This window comes from Chelonus insularis, unplaced genomic scaffold (assembly GCF_013357705.1).
Source record: "Chelonus insularis isolate UGA/USDA-ARS -01 unplaced genomic scaffold, ASM1335770v1 contig_406_pilon, whole genome shotgun sequence".
NCBI lineage: Eukaryota > Metazoa > Arthropoda > Insecta > Hymenoptera > Braconidae > Chelonus > Chelonus insularis.
Genome location: NW_023276563.1, coordinates 1,864,965 through 1,891,305, shown reverse-complemented (window position 1 = coordinate 1,891,305; position 26,341 = coordinate 1,864,965). Strand labels below are relative to the sequence as shown.

The 26,341-nt window shown below is 30.1% G+C and overlaps 1 protein-coding gene across 4 annotated transcripts; it reads left to right on the top strand.

Moving 5' to 3' along the window:
* Window positions 1-213: 213 nt before the first annotated feature.
* LOC118069262 (FAM172 family protein homolog CG10038) lies at window positions 214-21,237 on the top strand. 4 transcript variants are annotated; one of them, XM_035087239.1, is made up of 8 exons: window positions 214-417; window positions 512-586; window positions 717-832; window positions 924-1,253; window positions 1,322-1,441; window positions 1,510-1,611; window positions 4,125-4,323; window positions 21,031-21,237. In XM_035087239.1, exons 1-7 carry the CDS (start codon window positions 243-245, stop codon window positions 4,305-4,307), a joined length of 1,101 nt encoding a protein of 366 aa, XP_034943130.1. In that variant the 5' UTR covers window positions 214-242; the 3' UTR covers window positions 4,308-4,323; window positions 21,031-21,237. The 4 variants fall into 4 exon arrangements, with proteins under 4 accessions (XP_034943130.1, XP_034943129.1, XP_034943128.1 ...); XM_035087238.1 differs by lacking the exon at window positions 21,031-21,237 and adding an exon at window positions 4,860-5,213; XM_035087237.1 differs by lacking the exon at window positions 21,031-21,237 and having other exon boundaries at window positions 4,125-4,531.
* Window positions 21,238-26,341: the final 5,104 nt, after the last annotated feature.

Here is a 26,341-nt window from a genome sequence, read left to right as displayed (position 1 = left end):
GTGTCTCACATAATTAAATACAAATTTAAATTAAATAAACACAAATATTGCAAATAAAAGGGTAGCCATTTTTGATGTTTTCAATTCCACGCCCCCACACGTTTACGTTAGGTAACTAATATTGGAAATTCGTTGTTACGCCACCTGTATAATTTTATCACAACTAATGTATCGAAACTATTCACTTCTAGTCGATAATCGTTGCAGCTATTGTTGCCGCTACAATTTTTTGCGCGCGTTAAATGGCATCAGAAGCAAGTAGTCAATTTGCACGAATATTGACAACTATTTGCTACTTAAATACGACATTTTATCAACAATTTTACACTATCTTGTCACCATCAAGTCAATCATTAGCCTGTCGGTTTGTTAAGAATTCATTCTTAAGTTCGACTTGTAACTTGTCAACAACAATACGTAAGTATGTTGTGTTGAATTCATTAGACATTTATCAGAGGTTATGTTTCAATATTGTTCGATTTTTAATATTAAGAAATTAACATTTTTCTAGCTAAATATACAAAAATGGCTCAACCTCCTACATTTCCACGTAATTTAAAGGACTTTGGGTACGTTTTTGATGAAGGTAAGATCGTTATCTGACATCAGATTAAATCTATTCTATTTGTATTGTCTTAAAAATATTGGCGACATTGACCGTAGAAAATCTTATTTTAGCAGTTGGTAAAAATGAATTTAATATGGTGATGTTCCAGGTGGGAAGCTTCGAAAGTTAGATTCTAAAACTAATTTGCCAACTAACGAAGGATTTGACTTTAATGTTAGTGAAGATGCTCAGTATAATCAAAAACGCTATGAAGCTTTAGGAGAGGTATGGTTCGATTAATTCAATTTTAATTTTAAAATGTCACATATATTTCTTTATAAATTAATATTTTGACTGAATAAACCAATTATCATAGGTAATCAATCAATATGTATACGAGTTGCTAGAAAATGAAGGATTAAAACGAATACCTCTCCCGCGCAACAGCAATGCACCTGAAGAATTACGTTCTTTTATATTTGCATGTGATAAAGCATTTACCAATGAAAAAGTATTAATTCTTATACATGGTAGTGGAGTAGTTAGAGCAGGTCAGTGGGCTCGTCGTTTAATAATTAACGACAGTCTCAATTCTGGTACGCAAATTCCATATATTAGAAAAGCTAAGGAATTGGGTTATGGAATTATTGTTTTAAATACCAACGATAACCGGAGGACAATCGATGGAGTTACTAAAGAAATTCCAGTGCGTATTCTATTAATTATTTTGTTTTGAATCGCTATGCTAACATAAATAATTTTTAAATTGAATAGGGTAGTGAAAATCCTCATAGTCACATGCAAACGACTTGGACAGATTATATTCAACCATCGAAAGCAAAAAACATTGCTATCGTAGCTCATAGTTACGGAGGCGTTTGCACAGTTGAATTTGTAAGTATTTTGAAACTAATAATAGTGATAGAAAGAATGATGGTTTGATAATTAATCAATTTTTTTAGGCCGTTGAAAACTATGATGAATTCAAAAAAAGAGTTTTCGCAGTAGGCTTCACAGATTCCGTCCATAAAATGCCGGAAAAGGGTTGTGACTATTTAGTTCAGGTAATTATTTAATGTTTATTGATTTTATTTATTTATTATTTTTTTTTTATTTAATAAAAAACAATATTAAGTTGAGTACTTATTTATGCCATACATTGAAAACAAATATAAAATTGACAAATATTTGTTCATTCATTTGGGTTCATTTTTCAATCTACAATAACTCCGCAGGTTTCAGTCTTTATTAGCTCTCTTGCTAAAACTATTCTCCATGTGTTGAATAACATGAGCATCGATTACTCAATTTGATATTTCAAACACGGAAAAGCTAATAAAACAATTTGAATGAATAAAATTAAAAAATCATGTTTTTTGTAGTTAAAATATTTATCAGATGTTTTGACTTAAATAATTATTATGAAATATTTGTTATGGCTCGATGCTCACAAACCATAGCTTTATTTTTCGTTAATATTAAATTTTTTGTAAATCAAAATGTGTTCTGATAAGATAAGGAAAATCTATTAAAAATTGTGGTTTAGAGAAAATAATAGAGCAGTTTTGGACTGATTATTCGTGATTATTATTTTCATTGATTGTTAAAACTCGCTTGTCAACGGTTTTATAAATCAATCAATATAAAATAATTTTTTTTTTCATAATATTATTGAAAATCGATCATTTTGAATATTTGACGAATTTATTATTAAAAAATTTCGTACAAAAAATAGTTTAAATAATCTTCTATAGTGAAATCAAACGGTACACTTTATTTTGTGATATAGTTTTCAAGATGTATTGTTCTAGTGACAATGAAACTGCGTGACTTCTTCCATTAGCCTTCTACTTTACTGAGTGGTACTTGTCCACTCTGCGTGTTGTATAGTGTCAATATACCACTGAGTGTCAGTAGCGGTTTCATTTAATATAATAGAAGTATGCTATATGTAGAGAATAATAAACAACAAAAAAATAAAAGCAAAAACTATTGTAGAAAACTGGCAATAGTTTATATTAGCATCACTAGGGTAATTAATTATTGTATTGTGATACTTGTTTAAAAATTGAACAAAAATTACGTGTCTAGAAGTACTTTTTTAATCGAGATAATAATTATTAGCTTTTTTCTCATGGGAAATTATAATACTTGCTTATTGTAATTTGAAAATATTTTTCACATCTAATACTTTTTATAAGTTAAGATTTGTCAATGATAAAAATTTTTTCTAGTTTTGATGTGTAATTTTGATAAGTTGAAAAGCTTGAAATGTGGATTCAAAATTAGGTTTATTTTTAATTTAAATATTTAAATTCAACAATAATTATTTAAAAGTGAAGTAGAATGTAGTTATAAAGCTGTTAGACAACTATAAATAGAAGTAGTGATTTGAGGGTTGGTAAAATACAAACCCCCTACAGAGCTGTGACTCTGCCTGGCAGAAACACAAGGATGAATCGTATGGAGATGAATGTCGTGTTCCGACAATGCCCAGTGTGTTTCATGATTTTCAACTCTCAGAGAGAGAGTTGAGTGGAGTATATTGAGCTACCAAGAGAAGTGGTTGTATTCTCATAGTTATGGCTCGTCAGGAGTCTCTATATGTAACTCTCATTCTGTTTTGTTGGTATTCGTTGACTCTCTTTTACGACTTTTTTCTTTAACTCGTGTTGTAAATGTGCCATCACACCAATCAACTTGCCTTGTTCGCCTGACATCCTTCTGCAACTTGACTTTTTTTTTATTATTTAACTCTTCTCAAATCTTTTTTATTATCTTTATTATTTATTATTATAAAAGACACTGCAACCCATAGTCTATATATATCCTACATTATAAAGTAGTAAAGTTTGATGCTTTTCATGATTAATTATCGGATTTATTTTAATAAAATCTGCAAGTCATATTCAAGATGATTTTGCTAGTTATAAATGTGTCAAGAGTAAAAAAATCTTGAATATACAAAATGAGATGTAAGAATATAAGATAGCTAAACAGTTAATCTAACTGCACTCAGTTAGTACAAACAGGCGATACCTTATTGTATAAGCGGGTAATTAATTAGAGTGCTTGAGCAAACATTCACATAACTATCAATAAATAAAACTCTTTATATTATGAAAACATTGTAATTTGTAATGAATTCAATTGATGTTCACCTTTTCAGCAAGCCTAAATTAGAAAATTCAAAAAATAAAACTTGGAATTATTATCAATAAATAAATTCAAACTTTCAATTTTCTGATAAAATCCAATCCCAGCAGGTGTAGTTAAAGTTTCATTGAACTTTATTTGATTTCTGTATTTCCGAAGTATAATATTCAAGTAAAATCATTGTAATGAGTTTTTTTTATACCGAAGTATACATCGAAAATGATACGATGCACGGAAGCAGCATCTTGTTGTGGTCTTGTGGTCACACGTGCAGCCGAAAAATTGGTTATGGTTTTACTTGAGAAGCCTTCAAAGACAGAATTATAAGAAACATGATACAAAGATTGATTTTATTTTACATTTTATTTTTGTTGTAACCTTTGATTGGCCATGTTTTTTTAACTTGTAATTTTTTTTACAGGTTGCTAGAAATTGGGTATCTTCAGACAAACCTCTTGACAGTTCAGTAGACTGTGCAAGTGATGATGTTCCATGCGTATCTGCTGGACATCCTGTTCATGAAATGACATCTTCGTCATGTATTGACTCTTTATTTAAGTTTTTGGAAGACCGTTATCACAGCCGTATTAAAAGTAGAGCATAACTGCCGTTGTATTAAGGTACTAATTTAATTTTTCTTATTGACACTATAAGTGAACATGATAATCAGTAACACTATGCTGATTCATATTGATTTGTTTAAAAAAATGCACAATAGGAATTTAAGATGCGTGTGAAGTGATTTGAAAATAAATTTAAATATCATTAAATACGATATATATATATATATATAGGTTTATAATTTTATGTCGATTTATATCGGTGTATTATGAGATATTCTTCGTAAATAATTAGTTGTATTTACATATTAAAATGAATATTTAAAAGATTACTGATTAAAATCAGTAAATCACTTGCATCATGTTTATTAAATAAACGATTTTAACTATATATAATGTAATCAAATATAATTATCAGTTGAGTATTTGCATTTAGATATTAGACTAAAAGATTTAGACAGAATTAAAAAAAAAAAAAAATATCTAGGGAACATAAACGAGATTGGATGATGTATTAATATAAATCAAAATAATTGGTATAAAAAACTCAAAGCGAATTATCTCTTTACAATAGTTGGTTGATTCTTTTTATCTAGTGACTATAAAAATATCATCGGTCACAAGTCTATGTTTTTCGTGGGAGCCAAAGACGAAAAAAAGCAACGATAATATAGATAGTAAGCAGTAGTGTTTTGATGCAGTCATAAAGGGAAAAACTATTCCGTGGAGGCTGAGATAACAATCTGAGTATTTCATAAATGACGCCAAAGGTCCACTATGATCGGCCAGCATATACACTTACTTCTATCTAGAGCAGATAAATGATCATGAAAAAATCCCACAATAATTCACGTCAGACAATTCACTTTTTTATCATAGAGATAGAAAAATATCAATAGGCATAAGTTATTTAAAAATATACTGATTAAAATTTAATCCTGTTTTATATTATTTAATGTAAATCATTACAATTTTATTGAGATTTCTTTGTTTATTTACCAACTATGATTGCTATCGAATGATTATTACTTATAGTCTAGTTGTTTCACTTTCATAAATGAAGTAAATGATTAATAGATTTATGATTATTTTACCTCTCTAGTATTGATAAGATACTTGCAGAGAAATCAAGAGAATCTGGGGCAAAATGGGACCCTCGTACTAGTTTAAAAACATCATTTACGTATAGGAAAATTAATATTCATCATTTTTTCTTATGAGAAATATAATAATAATAATTAATGTAGCTTCAAGTTCTTTTCTGCAATTTCAATACACAAATTATTGATGCAGCTTATTTAATAATGAAACTCAGAGAAAGACAAAGTACATGCGTTATTTTATATTCTACTTCTTTTCATTCTTCTTTCTGTTTCACTCTGGTTTTATTTTACGTTTTTTTTTTTTCATGTTCTAACATCCCCTCTGTTCGAATACAAAAGTTAATCGGCCCGGTTTGCCGGTTGTCATGGGCCTTGATGGATGAGCTCATGACGTCACATCGTGGCATTTCGGCCCTGGCGATTATAAAGAAAAGCGTTAAAAGGGCGGTTTTATCAAACTCAGATGAGATATTTGACATGTTTTCATACTTTTAGTTTTTTTAATTTAGCAAATTTTTGAAATTTTATTTTTTTTCCGGAGGTGATAACACGTTATTTGAATGTCAAAAAATTGAAAAGGCAATGTTGGAAGTAGTGTATGTGGAAAAAAGTAGATGACATGAATGAGTTAAAAGGGGAATGGAGTGCATGCTATCTCGCGATTTAGCGTGGGAGGTCTCACAAGGTTAGGGGTAGATGAGGCGACCCTCGACCTTCGAGCAACCAATCGCGATTCACGTTCAAGACGTAGCTGCCAATGAGAATCTCGATGAGAGCACCCTCGTGTACTGTTCTTCTTTACTGTATTTATCACACTTTGAAGAAAAGCTCCTTTCTCGACATCACCTACGTCCATTTATATTTCACTGAATTACATCGATCCATTTGAACCTGTTTAATGTAACTGTCAAGCACTTTTATTGCATGAAAAACACTTTTCAGAAATAAACATTTTATTTTTATCATTAATCAATGTTTATGGTAAAGAAAATTTTTTTTTTCAGCTGATAAACATTTTTTATAATTGTAAAAATTTATTTGATGCGTAAATATATCGGATCACTCATACCCTAATGATTATTTGCCACCCTAAGTAGATATATAAATCATTCATGCGATGAATATAACTCGATCACACCGGTAAATCCATTTCCGCGAGCTTCTTGACAAAAGTACGAGTGTTAGAGCTTAGGAGTGAGTAAAAGCTATAGTGAATGAGAAAATCGTATCAAAAAACCAGCCCTTCATATAACCCTGTAGTAAAATCTATGTAGTCATGATATCATCTATTCTAATGTAGACTGAGGGGGGGCTCAGGATAAATCACGTGTAAATCTTTACCGACAAATTTTAAATCCTCTTCGAGATTTCTCAACCGTCGTCTTATCCTTCTTACATTTTTCTGCATTTAACTATCTAGTATTATAACAAATAACAAATTTAAATAATTATTTAATAAAAAATTTAAATTCAACAAATAAATAATCAACAATAAATTCTTCCATTAGTAAATGATAAAAAAGAAAAGAATAATTTTCATTTAATTGACCTGAAAAAAGCTTCTCATATTTTTATTCATATGATAAATAAGATATAAAAAATGTGTTTCTGTAATAAATAATTAAGGTTTAAAAGGGTTGAAGAGTAATTAACAGTAAGTGGAGTAGTATGAGATGAGGAAAATGGTGAATGAGATGAGACTAAAGTTTCTCTCTTATCCCAGATCATATACAATTTATGCATCCATAATAGTTGCAGGCGTAGGGCATACAAAGACGCGTAAGTATGATGTTGGTGGGCATAGGTGGAACATACGTTAGAATGGGTGAAGGGAGACTTAGAGGTGGTACGAGGTTGCGCGGACAGAGAGACGCAAGCACACGATAGCGTTATCGAACGAGGGTGGCAGCACGGTAATTACTTCCTCAAGGGGGTGGAGGATTCACCAGCAGAAATGGAGGCGTGCGCGCGCCCTCCGGGGGTGGGGTCAGAGGTCACCAAAGTAGCTTCGAGCAGTCGCTCTACTAGCCAATAGAAGCGTCACGCCAAACCTCCCCTTTATTGCTGATTTACTATGGAGTGACATGTGAACTTGTTTGTCTCACGATTTCATGCTTTCACTGACTTTTAATTAGTCTAAAATATTTGTTGTTAATTTTTTGTTTTTTCATTGAAACCAGTGGCTTAATGTATTAGCATCTGAAGGAATGCTTAGAAGTATTAAGGATGTATAAAAAAAATTAAGTGGTTTAGTTATAGTATAAATGATTGCTAGCAAGTATAATCGCTCATCTAAACTTGTATGTCCACTTGGCGTTTTTATGATAGATGAACTGCTGTATCCTTTCTCGTGTATCTAATTAAAAATATCTCGTTCTCTTTCCAATGGTGTTGGTAACCTCTGTATAAAATATAACTTAAGTTAATCGGGTCTGTAGATGTACTCGTTTCTTTATAGTGTTTTTCTTTAGTCGATGATGATGCTAGTCGTTTCATTAGCTTCACCAATACGTCTTGTGCCCCTCAAAGAAAAGGTTGGTGGACGAATACTCTCGTCAGTCTTGCGTGTACTCTTGACTCCCAATGTCGGGCTGAGGAGGATGGAGAGATGATAAAAAAAATTGTATTAAAAGGAAAGTGACTGATGAAACGAGCATCCACTAATTACCTCTTTTGTACCTTCTTTGTAACATGAACACATTAATAGCCGACATTTATATATGCTTATGAAAAATGAATATTCCATTCCTCATAAAAGATTTTCAATCCTTTTTTTCCTCTACTTTTTAAGAAATAATAATATTGATTATAAATCATTTGCAAGGAAATATTGGAAATGGAGTAAAAAAAAAAACAATGAAAGAAATGAAGTCTCAGAGTTTATATTTCTCAATAGTATAATTTGATATTGATGAACATTGATACACAAACTTGTCATTATTGAATGGCTTGTATGTACTTAATCATCTGAGGCTAAAAAATAGCACATTTGCGCAATGTTGATATGTAATGTAAATAAGTTAATTCAACGATTTGCTAGAGCATTCAGCATGAATATACGTGGAAGAAAAAAATAGACTAAACAGTACGACAAATAGAATCGATGAAGGAATTCTGCCTTGTTGCATTAACATACGATTGCATTGATCTTTTTATCAATCCATATTCATATATCATACTTTATTTAATAATAATCATAACAAATAAAGGAAAAAAAATGTAATATTTTTTTTTATTACGATAGCATAAATTGTGATAAATTTATTTACATAAATTATGAATAAATATGAAAATTTTTAACAGATACATGTGATTTCTTTAGTGAAATGGATAATACTGGATAGGAAATTGTTAATTAGACTTGTTTTAATTAAGCGAAGAAAAATTTTTTTCGATAAAAAAAATACATAGAGTTGCATATGTGTTGGTATAGTTTTGTTCCTAGTAGAATAGAAGCTATGTGCACATGTAAAAGGTCTTGACATTTTCAACGGCCCTCGAGACATCTAATCTACACAGTAAAACTCTTCGTGACATTAGTGCACCTGTTTCGTGGTCATTGGTCTGACATTATATTTATATACTATGATCGATCAGTGACACATGTGGATATGTTAGAGAAAATCGACTTGTCGTTATCGTTTATTTAAAAATATATTTCTACGCAGTTGACTATTTTTGTTGATTTATGCAATGAATAAATTTTTATCTTATCAGTAGTTTTTTAGATTTGCATTTAGTGTTTTAGTTACGCAACGAATGTGTGAATATAAAGTAATAACTGTTTAGATAGTTTATCATCATCATTGCGATCTTAATACCTACTTTGATAGTAAAGTTTATTTAGTAGGATTATATTTATTTACTTCTAACTTCTATTAGAAAGTTTAGAATCAATTAAATTTATTTAAATATACTTTTAAAATTGATAATTAAAATTATAATGATAAATAATAAAATTATTGATGACGAATTATCATTTTTTTAAATAACAAATTGTTGGAGTTATTTAATCGATACACTGTAAATTTAATTGTTTTAAACATTGAATGCCTTAAATAAATTATATAGTTTTAGTAAACACATAGAAATATTTAAAAGTAATATGTCATTAATAATGTTTCATATTAAAAATTATTTAAATGTTTTGATATAAAATATTTTATAAACAACTTGTTGTTAGATTTGCAGTGATATGAAACAAATATTGAGCTTAGGAATTACTTTAGGATATTATCAATGAATTGATGTCTGATCAATAATTTTAGAGGTATTTTTTGCCAAGTTAATTATGGTTCGTTTGATACTTGATGGCTGCAGTTTTAGAAGAAATAAGCAAGCAAAAGGGATGATATATAGATTGTTCAGTGAACCACCGGTCTCACTATAGCAACACAATGAAAAATTCATAATTCCGTCGGTTTTTCCAACCGAGCACTTTGGTAATATTAAACGCGACCGGTGAGCCCATCTACTGCAGAACAGGGACGACCACAAAGCTGCGGTAAAAGCTCAAAGCATACACGGTCTGCTTCATTCATTCCACTCGTTCTCTTCTCTCTTCTTTGTCCAGGCATACCCTCAATATTTTTCTGCTCTTTCACATCTTGTATGTTTCTCAATCTTGTCGAAGAATAATTGTTGAAAAAGCGTTGAATAAATGTAAAAAAAAACATGTAAATGCATATGTGAAAATGTTTATACACTCTCTTTCATCTACTGAATAATTCAATTGGTACATTTCATTTTTTCTTTTTTTATTGAACAATTCTTTCAAGTGTTTAATGAATATTTTTTTTTATTTTTCAAGTAAATGTTATTGTTAAAAACAAAATTGTTTTGTTGCTCACAAAAAAAATCCTGCTAAGGTTATTGATTAGATATTTTCAATAAATTTTATGGTTAATAACTAATTAAACAGTTAATTTATTTACAAATAATTATCCAATTAATTGTAGTTAAACTGAAACGTCATCTCACGAGAATATTCCCAATTAATAAATAAAATAAAACTCTAATCCACAAAAATGTCGAAAAAAAAACCTCAGAAATAATACGAAAAAATAAAATACCAAGAAATATTTGCAATAGACAAGTGGATTGCTGACTATGACCGTCGATTGTAAGTTTAATTTCTAATCGTCCGGGAGTGGAAAATGCCGTTAACGTCTGACTCATAAATGCTCGACTGTATTATAATTCGAATAAATAAGGTATTTAATACCTACTTTTAGTCAAATACGATCAAAATATTTTGTATAAATTAGACATATTTTTTAATGAAAATGATCAAATCAGATGCCAGATAAGAATAAAAACACTAAAACAGTCGGATCTAAAAATAAAATAAAAATAGACTCGAGTTTAAAACTTTCTGAATTCATAACTGGATCTAGAATTATGATCTCTGTAGTTGAGTTTTTATTTTATGGTATCCTTGCAGTTACATTTGAGGATACGCATCATACCTGAGTTTATAAAGTTGTTCAGTGACTCCATCGTTCTTTAGAGCATGATGTCCCTGGTTCTACCTTAGAGCTCAGAGCTTGAAATCAATACTCGAGTATTCGTCCACACGCTTGGTATCATTTTTGTTCGCTATTTCTTCGTTTCTATTTTTATTTTTTTCCATCCTGATTATCTACTTTTTTCAATGTTCTTCCTTTTTATATTCTCCTTATTGACCAACAACTATCCTCGTCTAGTATGTCGTGGTAGTCTACTTGTTACGTTGTTTTTCATATTTTTATTTTCGTCTTGTGATTACTGCAGTCGATAGAAGGATACACAGAAGTTTTGCAATAAGACGACAACTTGTTTGTCGAAGTATGTGAAACGCAAGGTCGTTAATAAGCCAAGAAAGTTGGTGCAGAAATTTTGAAAAGTCGAGAGTCAAAAGTTTTTCAAGTTTCTGCACTCAAAACATTTGTGTTGGTGTACATGATGTTTTAGTTTGTAGAAGATATACATTACTTAAAGTTTTGATATTACATCAAAAACTTGATATTGTAAAAAAAAGATTTTTTTTTTTCATGTCACTTTTACTGAAGAAATTTCTTTTATTTATGTTTTTCTAACAAATTCATAATTTATTATTTATTTATTTATTATTAAATTTATATTAAATTATCATAATTGTTTGATTAAATTGAATTTTTATTGAATTGAAAATATTATTCTGCTTCAAATTAGTTTTAATATTTTATGTATTTATCGTTGGAAATTTTTTTCAGTCGATGTAATGTATATATTTTTTTACTAAAAACGTCATGAATTCTTTTCGGAATCATAAAAATGATACATATAATTTTTGAAGTTAATTCATGATAAACATAAAATATTACACCGAGAGAAGATATTACATTGATACAAGTCGAGTAATCATCTATCTAATAAGTCGGTGCGACGCCTTGTAGGATGGATAGAACTTTACGTATAGTGCGGTGGTGTATTACGAGCTTCATTAATCAGAGCCAAGAAAATTGACAGGGCCTCGCACTCAAATGTGGAGAGGGAGAAACTTCAAAGAAAGAAGTGCTGTAGAGTCGTGGTCGATTAATCTCAGCTCTTTCCTTCTTACTTTTATATTTTTTTCCTTTTCTTCTCCTACTCGTTACTTTTGACTTTTTAAAAAAGTACCCCATCAGACGTCCGATCGAGCGAAACGTCGACGTGACGGGGTCACTAAATCACTTCTTATGGTTATGCCTTTACAAGAGCTTAAGTTGAACCAGTGTAAAACATTCGATATATGCATCAGCTTCTTCTCAATATTAAAACTCTAACCGTAGAAGATTAAATAAATGATTTCTTATTTATTTTATGATGGTTTTAATGTTTTTCTCCTATCTTCAGCATTTTAGATTAATTCTCCTCCTCTATAAACACATTTTTTCTTTGTTTACTGATTATTCAATCATTGTTTATTAGGAGTAAATAATTCTTAAATTGATTATTTAATTAATTATTTAATTCTTAATTTTGTAATGATTATTGATTTAATTTTTTCCAACTAATCATTTTTAATACTATACATTGTTGGATATTATATAGGATTATTAAGAATAGAATTCTATATATAATGGAAAATTACTCCATCAAAACTTGGTGCGTAATAGAGATATTATTTTATCATGAATTATTAAATAATTGTCGGACATCACTTTACTTTAGAGACATCATCTTTTACTTACTAGACATGATAAAATATTGTAATAATATTTCGCAATAATTGCTATAAATATCCAATCATCAATATAACAAAACTTCACTCATCAATATCCAGATGTATTCATTAATAAACTTGATTATAAATTATAACAATGAATAAATCTATAAACATTTAAATCAATATCCCACTTAAAAGTTCATAATTATCTTGCAATTTTCTTCATCAAAAAATTTATTTTCAATTTTTTTCTAATTTTCAGTTAATTAGTTATAAAAATAGAGGGAAAAAAGTACCATTGTGATTGACTTTATTTTCTAATATCAAGATAGAGTTTTCTCATTCACATAAAATATGATAGTGTACGTTAGTGATATGAAAGGAATTACCAATGCACGTCGACGCAGTAAAATAGAGAAGAACGTGTGTAAAAGAGTGAGCCCATATGAAGAGGGTTAGTACACTGTACATTGTTGTATGTTATATGTATCCTGATGTGGATTCACCTGGCTGTGAGGAATCCAATAATGGTAGAATGTACTGCGCACTTGGTCTAGCTGCGTGCGAAACAATGAGTCGACGAGCAACGCAGGAAGTTTACGAGTGACCACCACCTGCTGACGACACGATGGTAGATCGTTTACGCCCACGACATTCCGGATATTAAACTCGTATGAATGGTGTGCTATGAAAGCCGGAAATAATTAGATTGGCTTTTAAACTACCCCCGGAACAAACTAAAAAATTTTTTAAGCTTGAATTATCATAATTTCATCGACATGATGGAATATTATTTTTAATTAAATTAACGAAAAAAAAAAGAGAAGCATTTAACTGTCAAACTTTTTACTTAAAATATCAAGACTATGTTAATAGCAGCAAGTATCACATTATAAATCAGTAGGAGAAAAAAAGGAAATAAAAAAAATGATCTTACAGTAAAAATCTCCAATAACTTTTTATCGTGCAAAGGACTTTTACGTAAGAAATATGAATTGTTAATAGATGGTGAAAGCAATTTTATGTACTCTACATAACAGGGCGGGTAAGTCCCTTACCCTCAGTATCTCTATATATATATACACCTATTCTCAGATGCTTCATTGCCAGTAAGCGTCCAAGAAAATCGCCTACTACTTATTTTCTCCTTCTGTGACGCTATGCAAATCCTTCAGTAAACGTTCCCTTACCACCCGCATATATTACTTTTTATTTGCTTTGCTTCTTTATTTTATCATTTTCATAAATCTCCAGGCTACTCTGATACATTCAGACAATATTTTTATCGTGACTTTAAATTTTATCTCCTACATTGATTCAAATGATAGTGATGATGATGGTCAATAATTATGGTTCCATTTAATCATCAATAATTTTTTCTAATAAAAAATATGAGAATGTATTCTTTTTTATTATAATAAAAGTTAATAGAACTATTTAAGCTTTATCAATAAATTGTATTGTAACATTGGATAATTGGTAATTATTGGATAGTAAAAGTTGAAATGGAGAAAACTTATCGATACTTTGACGGAAAAAATAGGAAACATTTCATGGTTTCCGATTCCGGTGTTATTCCATCGAGCCCTTTGCCAGAAGGATTTTCACGAGAGATAATTTTGTTTTTTTCTTTCTTTTATAATATACAATAAAAAAAGCATGTTGTTAAGAGCAAAGGCATATTGTATAGACTATAATATATACGGAAAGAATAAATGTTGGTACTTGAACAGATCAGAAAGGTCGAAAATAGATCAAATAATGATTATCTATCTTGCAAATTCAAATAATTAACAATAAATAAGTGATGAAATTAAAAAATTATTAATTTATATATTCATATGCATAAAAATAAATGGGATGTACTACAATCTCAATGAACACTTGGATTTGCTAGACCATAACTTTTATATTTCTGAAGGTCTGCCATGTAGGGATCATATCTACTCCATAGACAATAAATACTTTCCAACAAGTTTTTTTACTGGCAGAATCAATTCACTATTCAATATGTTGTATAATTCAACAGAATTATTTGACAGTCACTGTAATTTGTGTAATTTTTATCTGCTAAATTAATTCAAATAAGTACTTTTCAATTACCTATTGAAAATAAAAAGCATTTCACTATGATTAATTTTATGATGAATTACTAATGATATAAAAAACATCCAAAGAGACATGAATGATTACTATAACAGAAATAGTGACTGTTAGTTATCAGATAGAGTCTCCATGAACGTGTATATAAGCATCTGAGAATCATGTGTAATCAGAAAGGCTGTAGCATTAGCATTCGTATCTAATTAGTGATCAGGTAATGATGAACGCGAGGTGTAGGTTACACATACATCAGACGTTGTAGTAAACGATCAAGTGAGAGGCAGCAAGCTCATGAGACAAGATCGAACCCTGAGGTCCCAAGGGGTCGATCACTCATCTTGCAATAGCGTCGCGCAGGTTCCACCATCCCCTGTGACGTTCTATCCTCTTTTTTACCGTCCATAATCTTCACTATATTCTTCGCCAACTATCTTACATCGATCATCTGCTGTGGGTTCTATTAAAATATTCATCAGACATTCATCACTCCTAACAATGGTTGCATCTACTTTCATGAGATACAGTGCACTCTAGCTTCAAGGTTAGTAGTAAACAGTTAGAGAAATAAAAATTTTATTTTGTTTGATAGATTATTTTGTGTTAGGTTTGCACATTAGAAAAATTTTTAAATAATTTTTTAGCAAAATTAAGGAAAAATTGCATCAGTTGAGTTGTAAAAAGCAAGAGTGACCTATTGCTGATTTAACATTGGATCAAACTTGAAGATGTTGGTCCAATGTTAGACCAGTAATACAATAATTTTATTTCCAATTCGAAAAGTAGATAAAACTTCATTCTTTTGAAAAATAATTTTTACTTCTGGTCCAGTAATTTCTATTACATCTCCAACTTGCTTTTAGATAACCTAAGCTAAAGTAATTTTTACGCAAATATTTTTTCAATGCAACTCTAGCAAAAAATATTACTTGCTTTCTTTACATATGATTTTATTTAAAACTCTTAATGTTAAATCAATATGGGATGATTTATTTAAATTTGTTAGTCTTATTGACTTTATTGATTTTGATAAAAAAATTCTAGTATCTAAAATCTAAAATTTGTTGAATAATACTTTTTAACACCAAGTTCAGATTTGCGGATAGCTATAATATATTGAAGGGTAACTGGCAACCACACATCAAGGATATACGAGTGTAGTGATGGTGACGGTGGTGGTCTATTAGAGGAATATATGCGACTGGTCACCCTCGTGCATTCGAATCACAGTCGTCTTTTTTTTTCTCCATCCTCTGTAAAGTTCTCGAGAGTCTGAAACCCCAGAGTGATTTCGATTATCGATAGCGCTTGGGGTTTTAAAACACCCTGTCGATTCGTGTGCTTTCACCAACCCAAGAAAAGAGACTAGTGCTTTTTTCACCCTCTCCTCAAATCTTTATGTAGTAGTAGTGAACTACCTTCAGTTTTTTATCTCATTTTTTTCCTCTGGTCCTTCAGTGTGTGTCACAGAATTTTTTATTTGGATCTGACAATTGTTACACTGGAAATTCGTAGTCTCTCTGGATGCCATTGGTGATTCTGATTAAACACTTTTCTATTCTACATTTTTACTTGTAGTTCAATACATGAAAAAGCAATTTTTTTTAGAATTGCCATTTTAATTTTGTTTCAAATCCTTTTTTTTTCAAAAATTTATTATACAGAACATTAAAACAATTCAGAAATTTATTTACTTTTCTTTTTTTATTCGAAATTTTTTTTTTTAATTTAAAATTTATTTACTTTATTTAAAAATCTTAAAACTTTGAAAGGAAACTATTTTTCTATTTAATTCATATCAATTTAAATTAATAAAGTATAATTATAAAAATATTTATCAAAGGGAAATGAAATAATCTAATTTCTTTTTATAATTGTGAGAATAACTATTTAAAATAATTCATTAGAATGAAGGAAATCAATTGATCTAGTTATTAAGTCAGTAAACGCTCATAGTCAGTTACTACATGACCACAACCCTCTGGTCTCTAGCCACCGCAGACAGCCGTAAAATCCACCCAACTGAAATCCGGAAAGCTACCGTATCAAAAAGAGTCAAGGGAGAGTCCAGATTGCGGAAATCAAATAAAAGTTGAGCGACACTTTGTGGGTATATAATTAGAAGTACCCTATCGTATGTTCATCATGCGTGAAGACTGCGCGTGAGTGATTTGCACGTGCAGGTGGGTCTTTTTCCCTCGACTCATCAGGCACACTCAGGGTTCCCACTCAATGCTTGCCCATATTTACGCACTGATGGGACAGTTGTATTAAATATACACCATGAGAATATCTTGATTACGAGCATATGGAACCTGGTCAATTATAAAAGTGATAGTATTATGATTTTACACCTGCATCTCACGCATCAATGTCATTTCATCAAGTGTTGAAGTATCATCTGATTAAAGTTAGCTAACACGCTAATTTATCATTAAGTTAGGAAGTGATGTAATAGTCATTCGAGTTATTTTATTTCATTATTTTAGAAATAAGTCTCTTTGTTTATAATCGTGGGAATGGGTGCTAATCATGGTGATAATTAAATATAAATTATCTAGACATTATAAAAAATAAAACAAAGTGATGAAATAAAATGATCAATAAAATATTTTATTAACATTTTTTAGTATTTAATAATTATTTAATAACAATGAGTTGGAAATAAATATATGCTTTTTTTTTCTCATAAAATCGGCATTTAAATATAATCAAGTGATAAAAAAGGATAAAGCATATTTTATTTGCTCGATATTTTTCATGAAATTGCAACTACTGGCAATTGACGATACTTACAATGTGCAGAATGACTCGGAAGAATCTTTAAGCGATTTGAGGAAATATGAAACTGTGGAAAAAAAGAAAAGAATCTTCAGACATTTATCCTTACTCTGATCACTGCAATAATCGCTTCTTTTTTCTTCATTCTATGGTTTATAAATTTGTAAGAAAATGATACGAGTTTAATGTAGCGAGTTGTGGATAATAAACAATGATAATACACGTCCGAAATAAATAACCGTGTCAGATATCGTTGGAAATAAAACTTTGGTACTTTCTCTTTTGCTCTTAACCAACGCCCGGGTGTCATTCGTCATTCGTGCCACTCGATTCCACGAGGGGAAACCGCTAAATCGATGAAAAGAGCACCCGAAAAAGATATATATCGCTGGAAAAAAAATGTTTTCATATTTTTTATAGTTTATTGCTTTAAATGAGTTCAAACATATCAAAAGTTTTTTTTTCTGTATCAATTAAAATTGTTATTAATTCATTCTTATAAAATAGCTTTTGAAAAATTTTTAGCTTCGTACTTTGTTTTAACTTTTACTCAAACATATTTAAAGCAATATTTGATTCTTTTCCAAATAGATTTCTCATTTTATTCTAATTTACATCAAAATAAAATGATCTTTTATTTTTTAAATAATTGTCTCTTTGAAAAATGGTAAAAAAAATGAGAAAATTAGCCACCAACATAAAATTAAACTTCTTTCGTACTAAAAGTATTGTGCTGAACTACAAAAAAATGATATAACATACTGGTAGTGTATACACACACGTGTAAATTCTAAGTAGAAGTGGGAGGTTCAATTTGTCGAGGTATAAGTAAACAAACGTTTGCTGAAGTTTGTTTGGCTAGAATGAGCGATGCGACGTCCTTTAATTTAAAGTCCTATGATATCGTCATACTACTCTGAATCCTGAGCAGCAGTACAGAAAACTACCTAACCACTCCAGACTTGTCTCAATGTTCTACCTCATCTTCTCTTTCTCTTCTTCTCTCTCGGGATCTACAAATAGAAGGGGTGGCTTTAAGTAAATAGTTATTGTTTGCTACCATGAATCGCAGTCGTCACTACGCAAGCCCACCCTTCTGGATCTCAATTAGTACAGTACTCACTTAACGTTGCTATCAATACCATCCAATACCCATTTCCACATGTTTCTGATGATTATTCTTTTGTTTTGGAACTTTATCAATTTATTTTCTTATTTTTTATTGGATAATACTGAGCAAAAAAATATTATCAATTAATACTAACTATCAGACATTAGTAGGAACAGGTTCCAATGAATTAAGTATTATTTATTTTTTAAAAGAAAAATTTATCAATGTTTTATGTTGACAAATAACAGTAGAAAGTATTGCTGAAAAAATGAAAAAAGCATGAGAGAGGAACAGATGGTGACAATATATATTTTTAAAAGACCCTGGTTATAACCAACGATTTTTAAATGTCCTTAAAAGATTTACAATCCAACCAATCCTAGTCTACGAATCTTCAACTAGTCGGTTAAAATCCTGCCTATAAACAAGAAAGCTTAAGAATGGGATCCCTGAAATGACCGAAGGGCGACTCTAAGAGAGAATCTTACATTCAAAATGTTCCGGATAAGGTTGAGCCATGAGGCAGAAGGACAAAAGTAAGAGGGATAGAAACAAGGGTAACTGCTGCAATGACTGAAAATAAGTGGAAAGAAAGAGGAGTTGATGGTATATCTTGTGGTAGACCAAGAGCAAGAGAAAAAACGACAGGTTGTAACATGCAAATTTGAACCTTAAAGGTTTTATGTCGAGCGATATCACCGAATCATCTCCCCCTTTCGGAAGTCGAGATACCTCCCTCGAGGAACCGATCCCAGTCGATCTTATCCTGGATCAAAAGTCTCGTTCGGAAGGCAAGAGTAGAAAAAAGTGGCCCTCAACACGTTCTTATTGTGGTGGTATTTCTACTGCTACTTTTTACTCCATTCCATGACCCTCAATGTCTAAATCACCATCCCTGAAATCCCGCTTAAAAATGACTTCTTGGATTACTCTTTAATGCATACGCTATTGTCTTAATCGTCTTCTTTTTGATAAAACATCCTCATTATTATTCTTTTTTTTTTTTTTCCACATTAAAACTTTTTATTTTATCATTTTTATCATCAAGGTATAGGTTCTGATGATGACAGCAGCTTAAATATTATATTTATTAATCATTTCTTAATTTTGTTTTTATATTATATATTTTTAAAACTAATTCAATAAATAAATTGCAAAAATAATAAATAAAAAACTTTAGAATTTATAGTCTGCTATATTTTACTTTTTAACTATTTTAAATTACTTCAACAAATTTTACGATTAATCAACGTTGAATTGATAAAATATGATGAAATTATTTTTTTCTTACATTTTGATTAAGCTCCATTTTCATTAACTTTGATGATAAAAAACCAAAAATATACGAGATTGGTGTATTTTTGTATATTTAAATTTTATTGGATATCAAACCGCTATCAAAACAGATCATAATCTAAATTGAATTGGTTGCAACCTAGTGAAGTTGTTTTTAATACGAAGCTTTTGAAAACAGTATGGGGAATTATAATTCATAGAATCGTATTGATTTATCTTTCATTTTTTACAACCATTTTCGAATAAAGAGTAAATGAAAATAAAATAGAGTATAAATAGATGAAAAAATTATTTTTTTATTAAATAAAATAAATGTATTACGACAAGTCAATAACTAATAACATTCTATAACATATATTAAATTAGATGACATGTATTTTAATACCAAAATAGTGTGAACAATAAGAATATAGAATAGAACAGTGGAGGTTTTGGTTGTAGATTATTCTCTTCGGTAGTCGGACCGCACTTAGGCTATTCATCATATGTTGGAGCGATATAGCACCGAGGGCGTGTGATTAGAATCAGTTACCCTTTACTTCTGGAACGGTACCGTTGGTGCTCCTGGTCTGAGTGGCTAACCCTTGATATCGCGACCAAAAGATATTCCCTGGGGTGCCATCTGCTAAGGGCCGTTCCTTCTATCTGCGTACTACCGTGTTATTTCATCTAGAGCCAGTATATATATTATTGTCGTAATCCTATACGTTATACACAACCGTCTACAGCTCGAAAAATTAATAAGCCGCAATGTCATGACTCTATCATTGTCATTATTCAGGAACTCTGCCCATTGGGAGTGTAACTAGAAACTATCAAGTATAGGGTGAATTTCCAGGGGAAGTTGACTTTATTTATCATTCATCATTGAACAAATGTGCATCACTATTAGATTGGTACGGAAGTTTCAATACTTTTTGTTAATAAGGATGTACGAAAATAAAAGATCAACTAGCCAATAAAAAATTAATTTATCAAGATTTTTTAAATAAATATTTTTGTTTGATTCTTTTGATTGATTTTGATATATATCAGGACGATTTATTTTTAATTAGAAATCATTTCAAGGAATTATTTGGGAAGAATAAAAAATCTCTTAGTCTACAAGTTGTACTTTAAAGAATGCTTTGCTCTTATTTATTGCTACATGAATAAAACACGGGTTGAAAGAACGGCGTATTAAATGCAGCATAATTTTCAAATTTCAGGTTATAAATAACCAGTAAACGATACGCGGCCACGCGTATGGGGTATTTTTTGCTATCCTGCTTCATCTTACGCACTTGCAATTTTACCAAGTATCCTTACTCTCTTTGCCAATTCTTTCTTTCTGCACTCCCAGAGCACACATAAATCGTATGAGGTTCCTACTAGGAGGGATGCTTGATGTTAGGACGAAAAAGGAAAAGTGGCGCCGAGTTTACTGTAAGTTTCTAAAAATTTTAACGTTACAATTTTATTTGACACCAATAAATTTTTTTTTTCATCGTTAAAAGAATTATTTAAAAACTTTGATCTATTAGTAATTGAACAATTAAAAAATTAATTTAATAGAGAACAAATATGAATGGTTTCGCAAGTGAAACATTATGAATACGTGCAAAAAAATTTACCAAGGATATAAAAAGTTAAACAGAAATGGTTTTTATCTTTGGATTTCCCTCCAATTGCCAGACATTAATCTCGGCTAATTTGCAAGCGTCTTGTAACGGCCGAGGGTTAATGTTGGTTAGCGCACCCTGTCGGGTCTCATTCTTAGACCCTGATGTCGACGGCCTTTGATGTCAGGGGCGTAAGCTACAGTGGTATCACATGTTGTAGAAGCTACATCGCAATACGAAAGCCCGTGTGTTGACGCCACTGCGAATTAAGCTCATGGAAAGCGGTTACTGCCATCCGCGGCCGCAATTAGTACGACACAGCATGGAGTACTCACGAGAAGGGTTCTCTTTTGGGTCCTGGTCGCTCTTTTAGCCCCGATCTCTTCAACCCCTTAACTACCAATTTCACACACAGTCATTGCGGTTTTGTTTTCATCGCTAGCTTTAATGAACGGTTAACTGTTTAAATTTTTAATGGACAGTTCACATTACATTCGATTTATCTCTCAATGGTCATGTTGAAGATTGACGACATTCATTTTATTTTGCATATAAAATTAGTGATTTATTAGAAATACAACTGATTGTGTTTATTTTTTAATATTTTATTCACTATTAAAGTTATTTTAATTACTCTATTTATAATTTTTATTATATTTATTATTTATCATTATTTTTAGAAATTATTCATGTTCAAATGATCTAAGTATGTTCTAGTTTATGACGAGACTACTTTTCGGAATAAGTTTAAATAATATTTTTTAAAAAGTTTATATTATTATCATGTTCATTAAATAACATTTATGACTGATTAGGATTTAAAAAGTATTTATGAGGTCTAAGTATAATAAAAGTTAGTTGATGAAAATTTTTCAAACAAAAAGGACATGCTTCCTAATCTAGTGTTTTAAATGAAGAAATTACTACAAATCTCAAATTTGAAGTGTTAAATTTTTTTTTTTTTTTTTGGTAAACATTTTTTTTCCAAACAAATAATTTTTTATTTAACATAAATAAACCATTTGTGTTTTTTAATGAAATTAATTTTAAAAAAAAAAATCATCAGATTGAAACGACTTTCAATTTGTTTTTTAAATTTATTTTTAACACTGACAAAAAGTCATCTAAATGCTGTTAAAACAGAGTATGATAGTATGCATTAGTCCATCCTTTTAAATATTAAACTCTAGTGTTGTATAGTGTTTTACTCTCGACTCAGCCATTTTGCTTATTGATCTGTTTTGTACACGTATTTTTTTACAGTTCTGTTATCTATTTTTTCCGTTCGTTATCTAATAAACATTGTTGACCTGAGCGTGTAATTAGCGAACCACTCATTACATTATTGAAAACAATTGGAGTAAAATTAATTAGACCATTCGATAAAGTGATTAAATAATTGAATTTCACTGATTGATCCACAGCCTTCCTATGAAATTTTAACTTATCTTCCATTAGTCCATTTGCTTTGTACTTTCGGTCATAATAGCACGACCGAAAGAGTCTGCGTTCATTTTTAATTAAACTTATAATTTTTTTAAAAAATTTCCAATTTAATGTATGAAATATTAACAAATCTATAATCTAATTCTTAAAAAAAAGAAAAAAAAAGAAGAAAAGCAGTTTGTAAAAAAGTATTTTACAAAAAAAAAATAAAGACTCAGAGAGACTAAAAACTGGATATTAAGTTTTATGACTATAAAATAATTTCAGGTATGAATATTTTATTGTAATTAAAGAAATGAGATTCTTTTAAAAGATTAATTTTGTTTTTATCAAATTAAAATATACTTTCGAATGACGAATTTGATGAAACAATGATATAAAGAGCAATTATTCGTTATCACTGTCAACTTGGGAGAGAGTTCTGTAAGGATTTGTATAGTGTCGCAACGGGAGTGTCAAGTTCCAAATAACTAATTTGCCGTTCCACGCTTCGACGAAGCTTTTAATTGAAACAAATAGAGTGATTGAGGCACGTTTGCGTCGTAGCATTACAGTATTTGTCAGTGAAACATCGAAACGAGAAGGTGAAGTGAAGGGTCGAGGTCGATATTGGTCTGACTGGTTGGTATATTTTGTAAACCACTACCACTATCTACATCACGCAATTTAGACAGACAGTGAAAGTCAAGGGGGATGGTTATGCACCCTTTTGCAGGATTATTCGTTTGGGTAATGTATGGTAAATATAAATCACCGCAAGTGCGGAACCGTTGGTCGGACAAACCTACTCTCTGTTATATATTCTATAAAGTATAGTTATTTGGTAATGATTCACTCACTTGTTGGGTCACTAATTAATTAACTAAATTAAATATAATTGTTTTTAATAATTTCAAATAAACAAGAAATAAGTTATTTAACCTTACTCAAAAAAAACTGTTTGATTTTAATTCACTATTTTGTTTTATTCTGATACATATTATTATAATTGAATGAATATTTATTAATTATTGATGAATTTATCAGCTGCAATAAAATTTTTATTTAATGTTACTAGAGTTTTTGTTTAATATCACAAAAAAGAATTGATTGAAGTCAAAATATTTAACACAAATTCATCAACTCTCATGAAATATTATCTTTTGATGATTTATCATTAAGTAAATAGATTATTTTATTAAATAAATTTTTTTCATATTTTGATACTAAATAGTGTAAAATATTGTCAATTCTATTGGGATAGAATTACACGTAGTAAAAGAATGTGGAGAAAAGTAACAAAATATTAATTGAGAAACTTTGATGAATCAATATCAAAAGAGGAATATATTTGGTAAAGATTTTGTCTATGGTATCAAATCAACTTGTTGTAATAACTAGACAGTTGTGGTTGGCTCGTGTGAAACACTTTACCAAGTAATAACAGGTCTACATGCTCACGAAAACGGAGGATAGTACAGTTGAGAGGACAAGAGTGTTGCAGGGAGCTTTGTAATTGATAGTCTTGCCGTGAGGGATACACGTGCTAGCTTCGAGTGAGATATTTTGACGGCCTCATAAATAACTACTGTGGCTCGATGGTTCTGGAATTCTATAAAGTTAGAACTTTGTTCAACATTTTAGCCATTAATAGAAAGTTGAGGTTCAGGTGGTGATTATTTTTTTTAAATATTTCATGTCAAATACAAAAATAATAGTAGATCGTTGGAAACAGATACTGATCATTCTAGCCTTTTTAGAAAAATTTTTCTCAAGAAAGTTGATGAATAATTATGTAATTTTAAAAAATAAAATTGAATAAATATATTTCTGTGGTGTATTAAAGTGTTAACTAGGTGTTGAAATGCCTGTTTTACTATACAGAAATGTAGATAACTATTAAAAGCTTTCATAACATGCCACTGAAAATCATAAGGAGGATTGATAACGTCTTCAAGTTCCAAATTCGAGACACGAGACAGTAGAATATTCCCCTAGTTTTCACCTTGTGCTTTTCATCGTCTTCACACTGTTCTGAGGGTTATTGTCGTTTGGGTTAGGTGTTTTCTCCATGATGTACATTGTAGATCTACGCTAACGGCATTCCCACGTTCCCCAAATGGCATTGTGCGAGAAGGAAGTAGTCATTTGCGATAAGAGACCATATTTGCGTCTTTACGAAAGACCTGAAGATGGTAGTCAGGTAACAAGGACTTAAAAGACACTGAAATACTAAAGAATATGAAACTTGACTGCATAGAAATTCTCTGAATTGTTATGTCTATTTTCAAGAGATTTTAGTCTAAAGAAATAGGGAAAGTACAGTAGTCGAGGATGTTAAATAATGCATTCTAACAGTAATAACTATTTAAAATAGTTTAATAGTAAAATAAAAATTTAAACATCACAGTTTAAAAAGTAAAAAATATTTTATCTATTTGCACATCTTTTTATAATGGTAAAAATTTTTTTTATTATCATAAATATCATTTTTTTTCCAATTAAATGTTTTAGGTGGATAAAAAAAAATAAAATTGAATATTAAAAGGACAAGAGGATATATTTTAGTTGGTTGGTTATATGGGATATTTCACAAAAGCTGACGCTTAAAGGTTATTTTATATTTTCACACTTCCAGGTAAGTGTCCTGAAAATGTTCTGACGAGACAGGGGCAAAAGATTGTCATTTTTGTCACTCAAGACAAAGTGCAGAGACTCTGCTTTCGTACTTCCGCTATCCAGACGTTGAAAGGCCATATTCCTTTTCTTTTATAGTTTCTTCTTGTTATAGACAAGGGCTTCAGATCTCTTTTGAGAATAACTAGGTATAGACATAACTTTCCTTACATTAAATTTCTCTAAAAAAAATATAAAAATTTTTTAAAATAAAAAAGGAATTTTCAAAGTAATATAATGATGAAATACATTTAAATAAATTAATGAATTTCATTGTAATAATATCGGCATAGATTTTCTTCCCTTTTCAGCTTTTCACTTGAGAGATCGAGTGTGTCGCTATGTTCTCTCGCAGTAAAAGGCTATAAAGGCTAATATAATTCCATAGGAAGGAAGCGAAAGTGCGAAAAAGCTATAGTTAGGGAATAGTCAAGGAGCAATAGAATAAAAAGGTTATAGATAGGAAAAAAAAACACTTTGAAGAGTAGTTTGAGAATGCCACATCAGACCATTGCATTCCATCGTAGTGAATTTTTTTCCCTTCAAAGTGATGGTTTTTTGCAACCGACAGAACATTTAAGAAAATTGCTCTCATGTGACCTATAGTTTTAGGGCAATATTTCCCAAACTTTGCCTACCTTTTTTATCCCCTTTCCTCCATATTCTTATTTAATTTGTCTACTTTTACTTTACTCAACACTTTTATTATGCGTATCACATTCATTTATATTCAAATAGATAAATAATAATTTTTAATCTTATTGTTATTTGATGGTAACTGATTTTTATACGAACAAAACAAAAAAAGAAGCTTTTT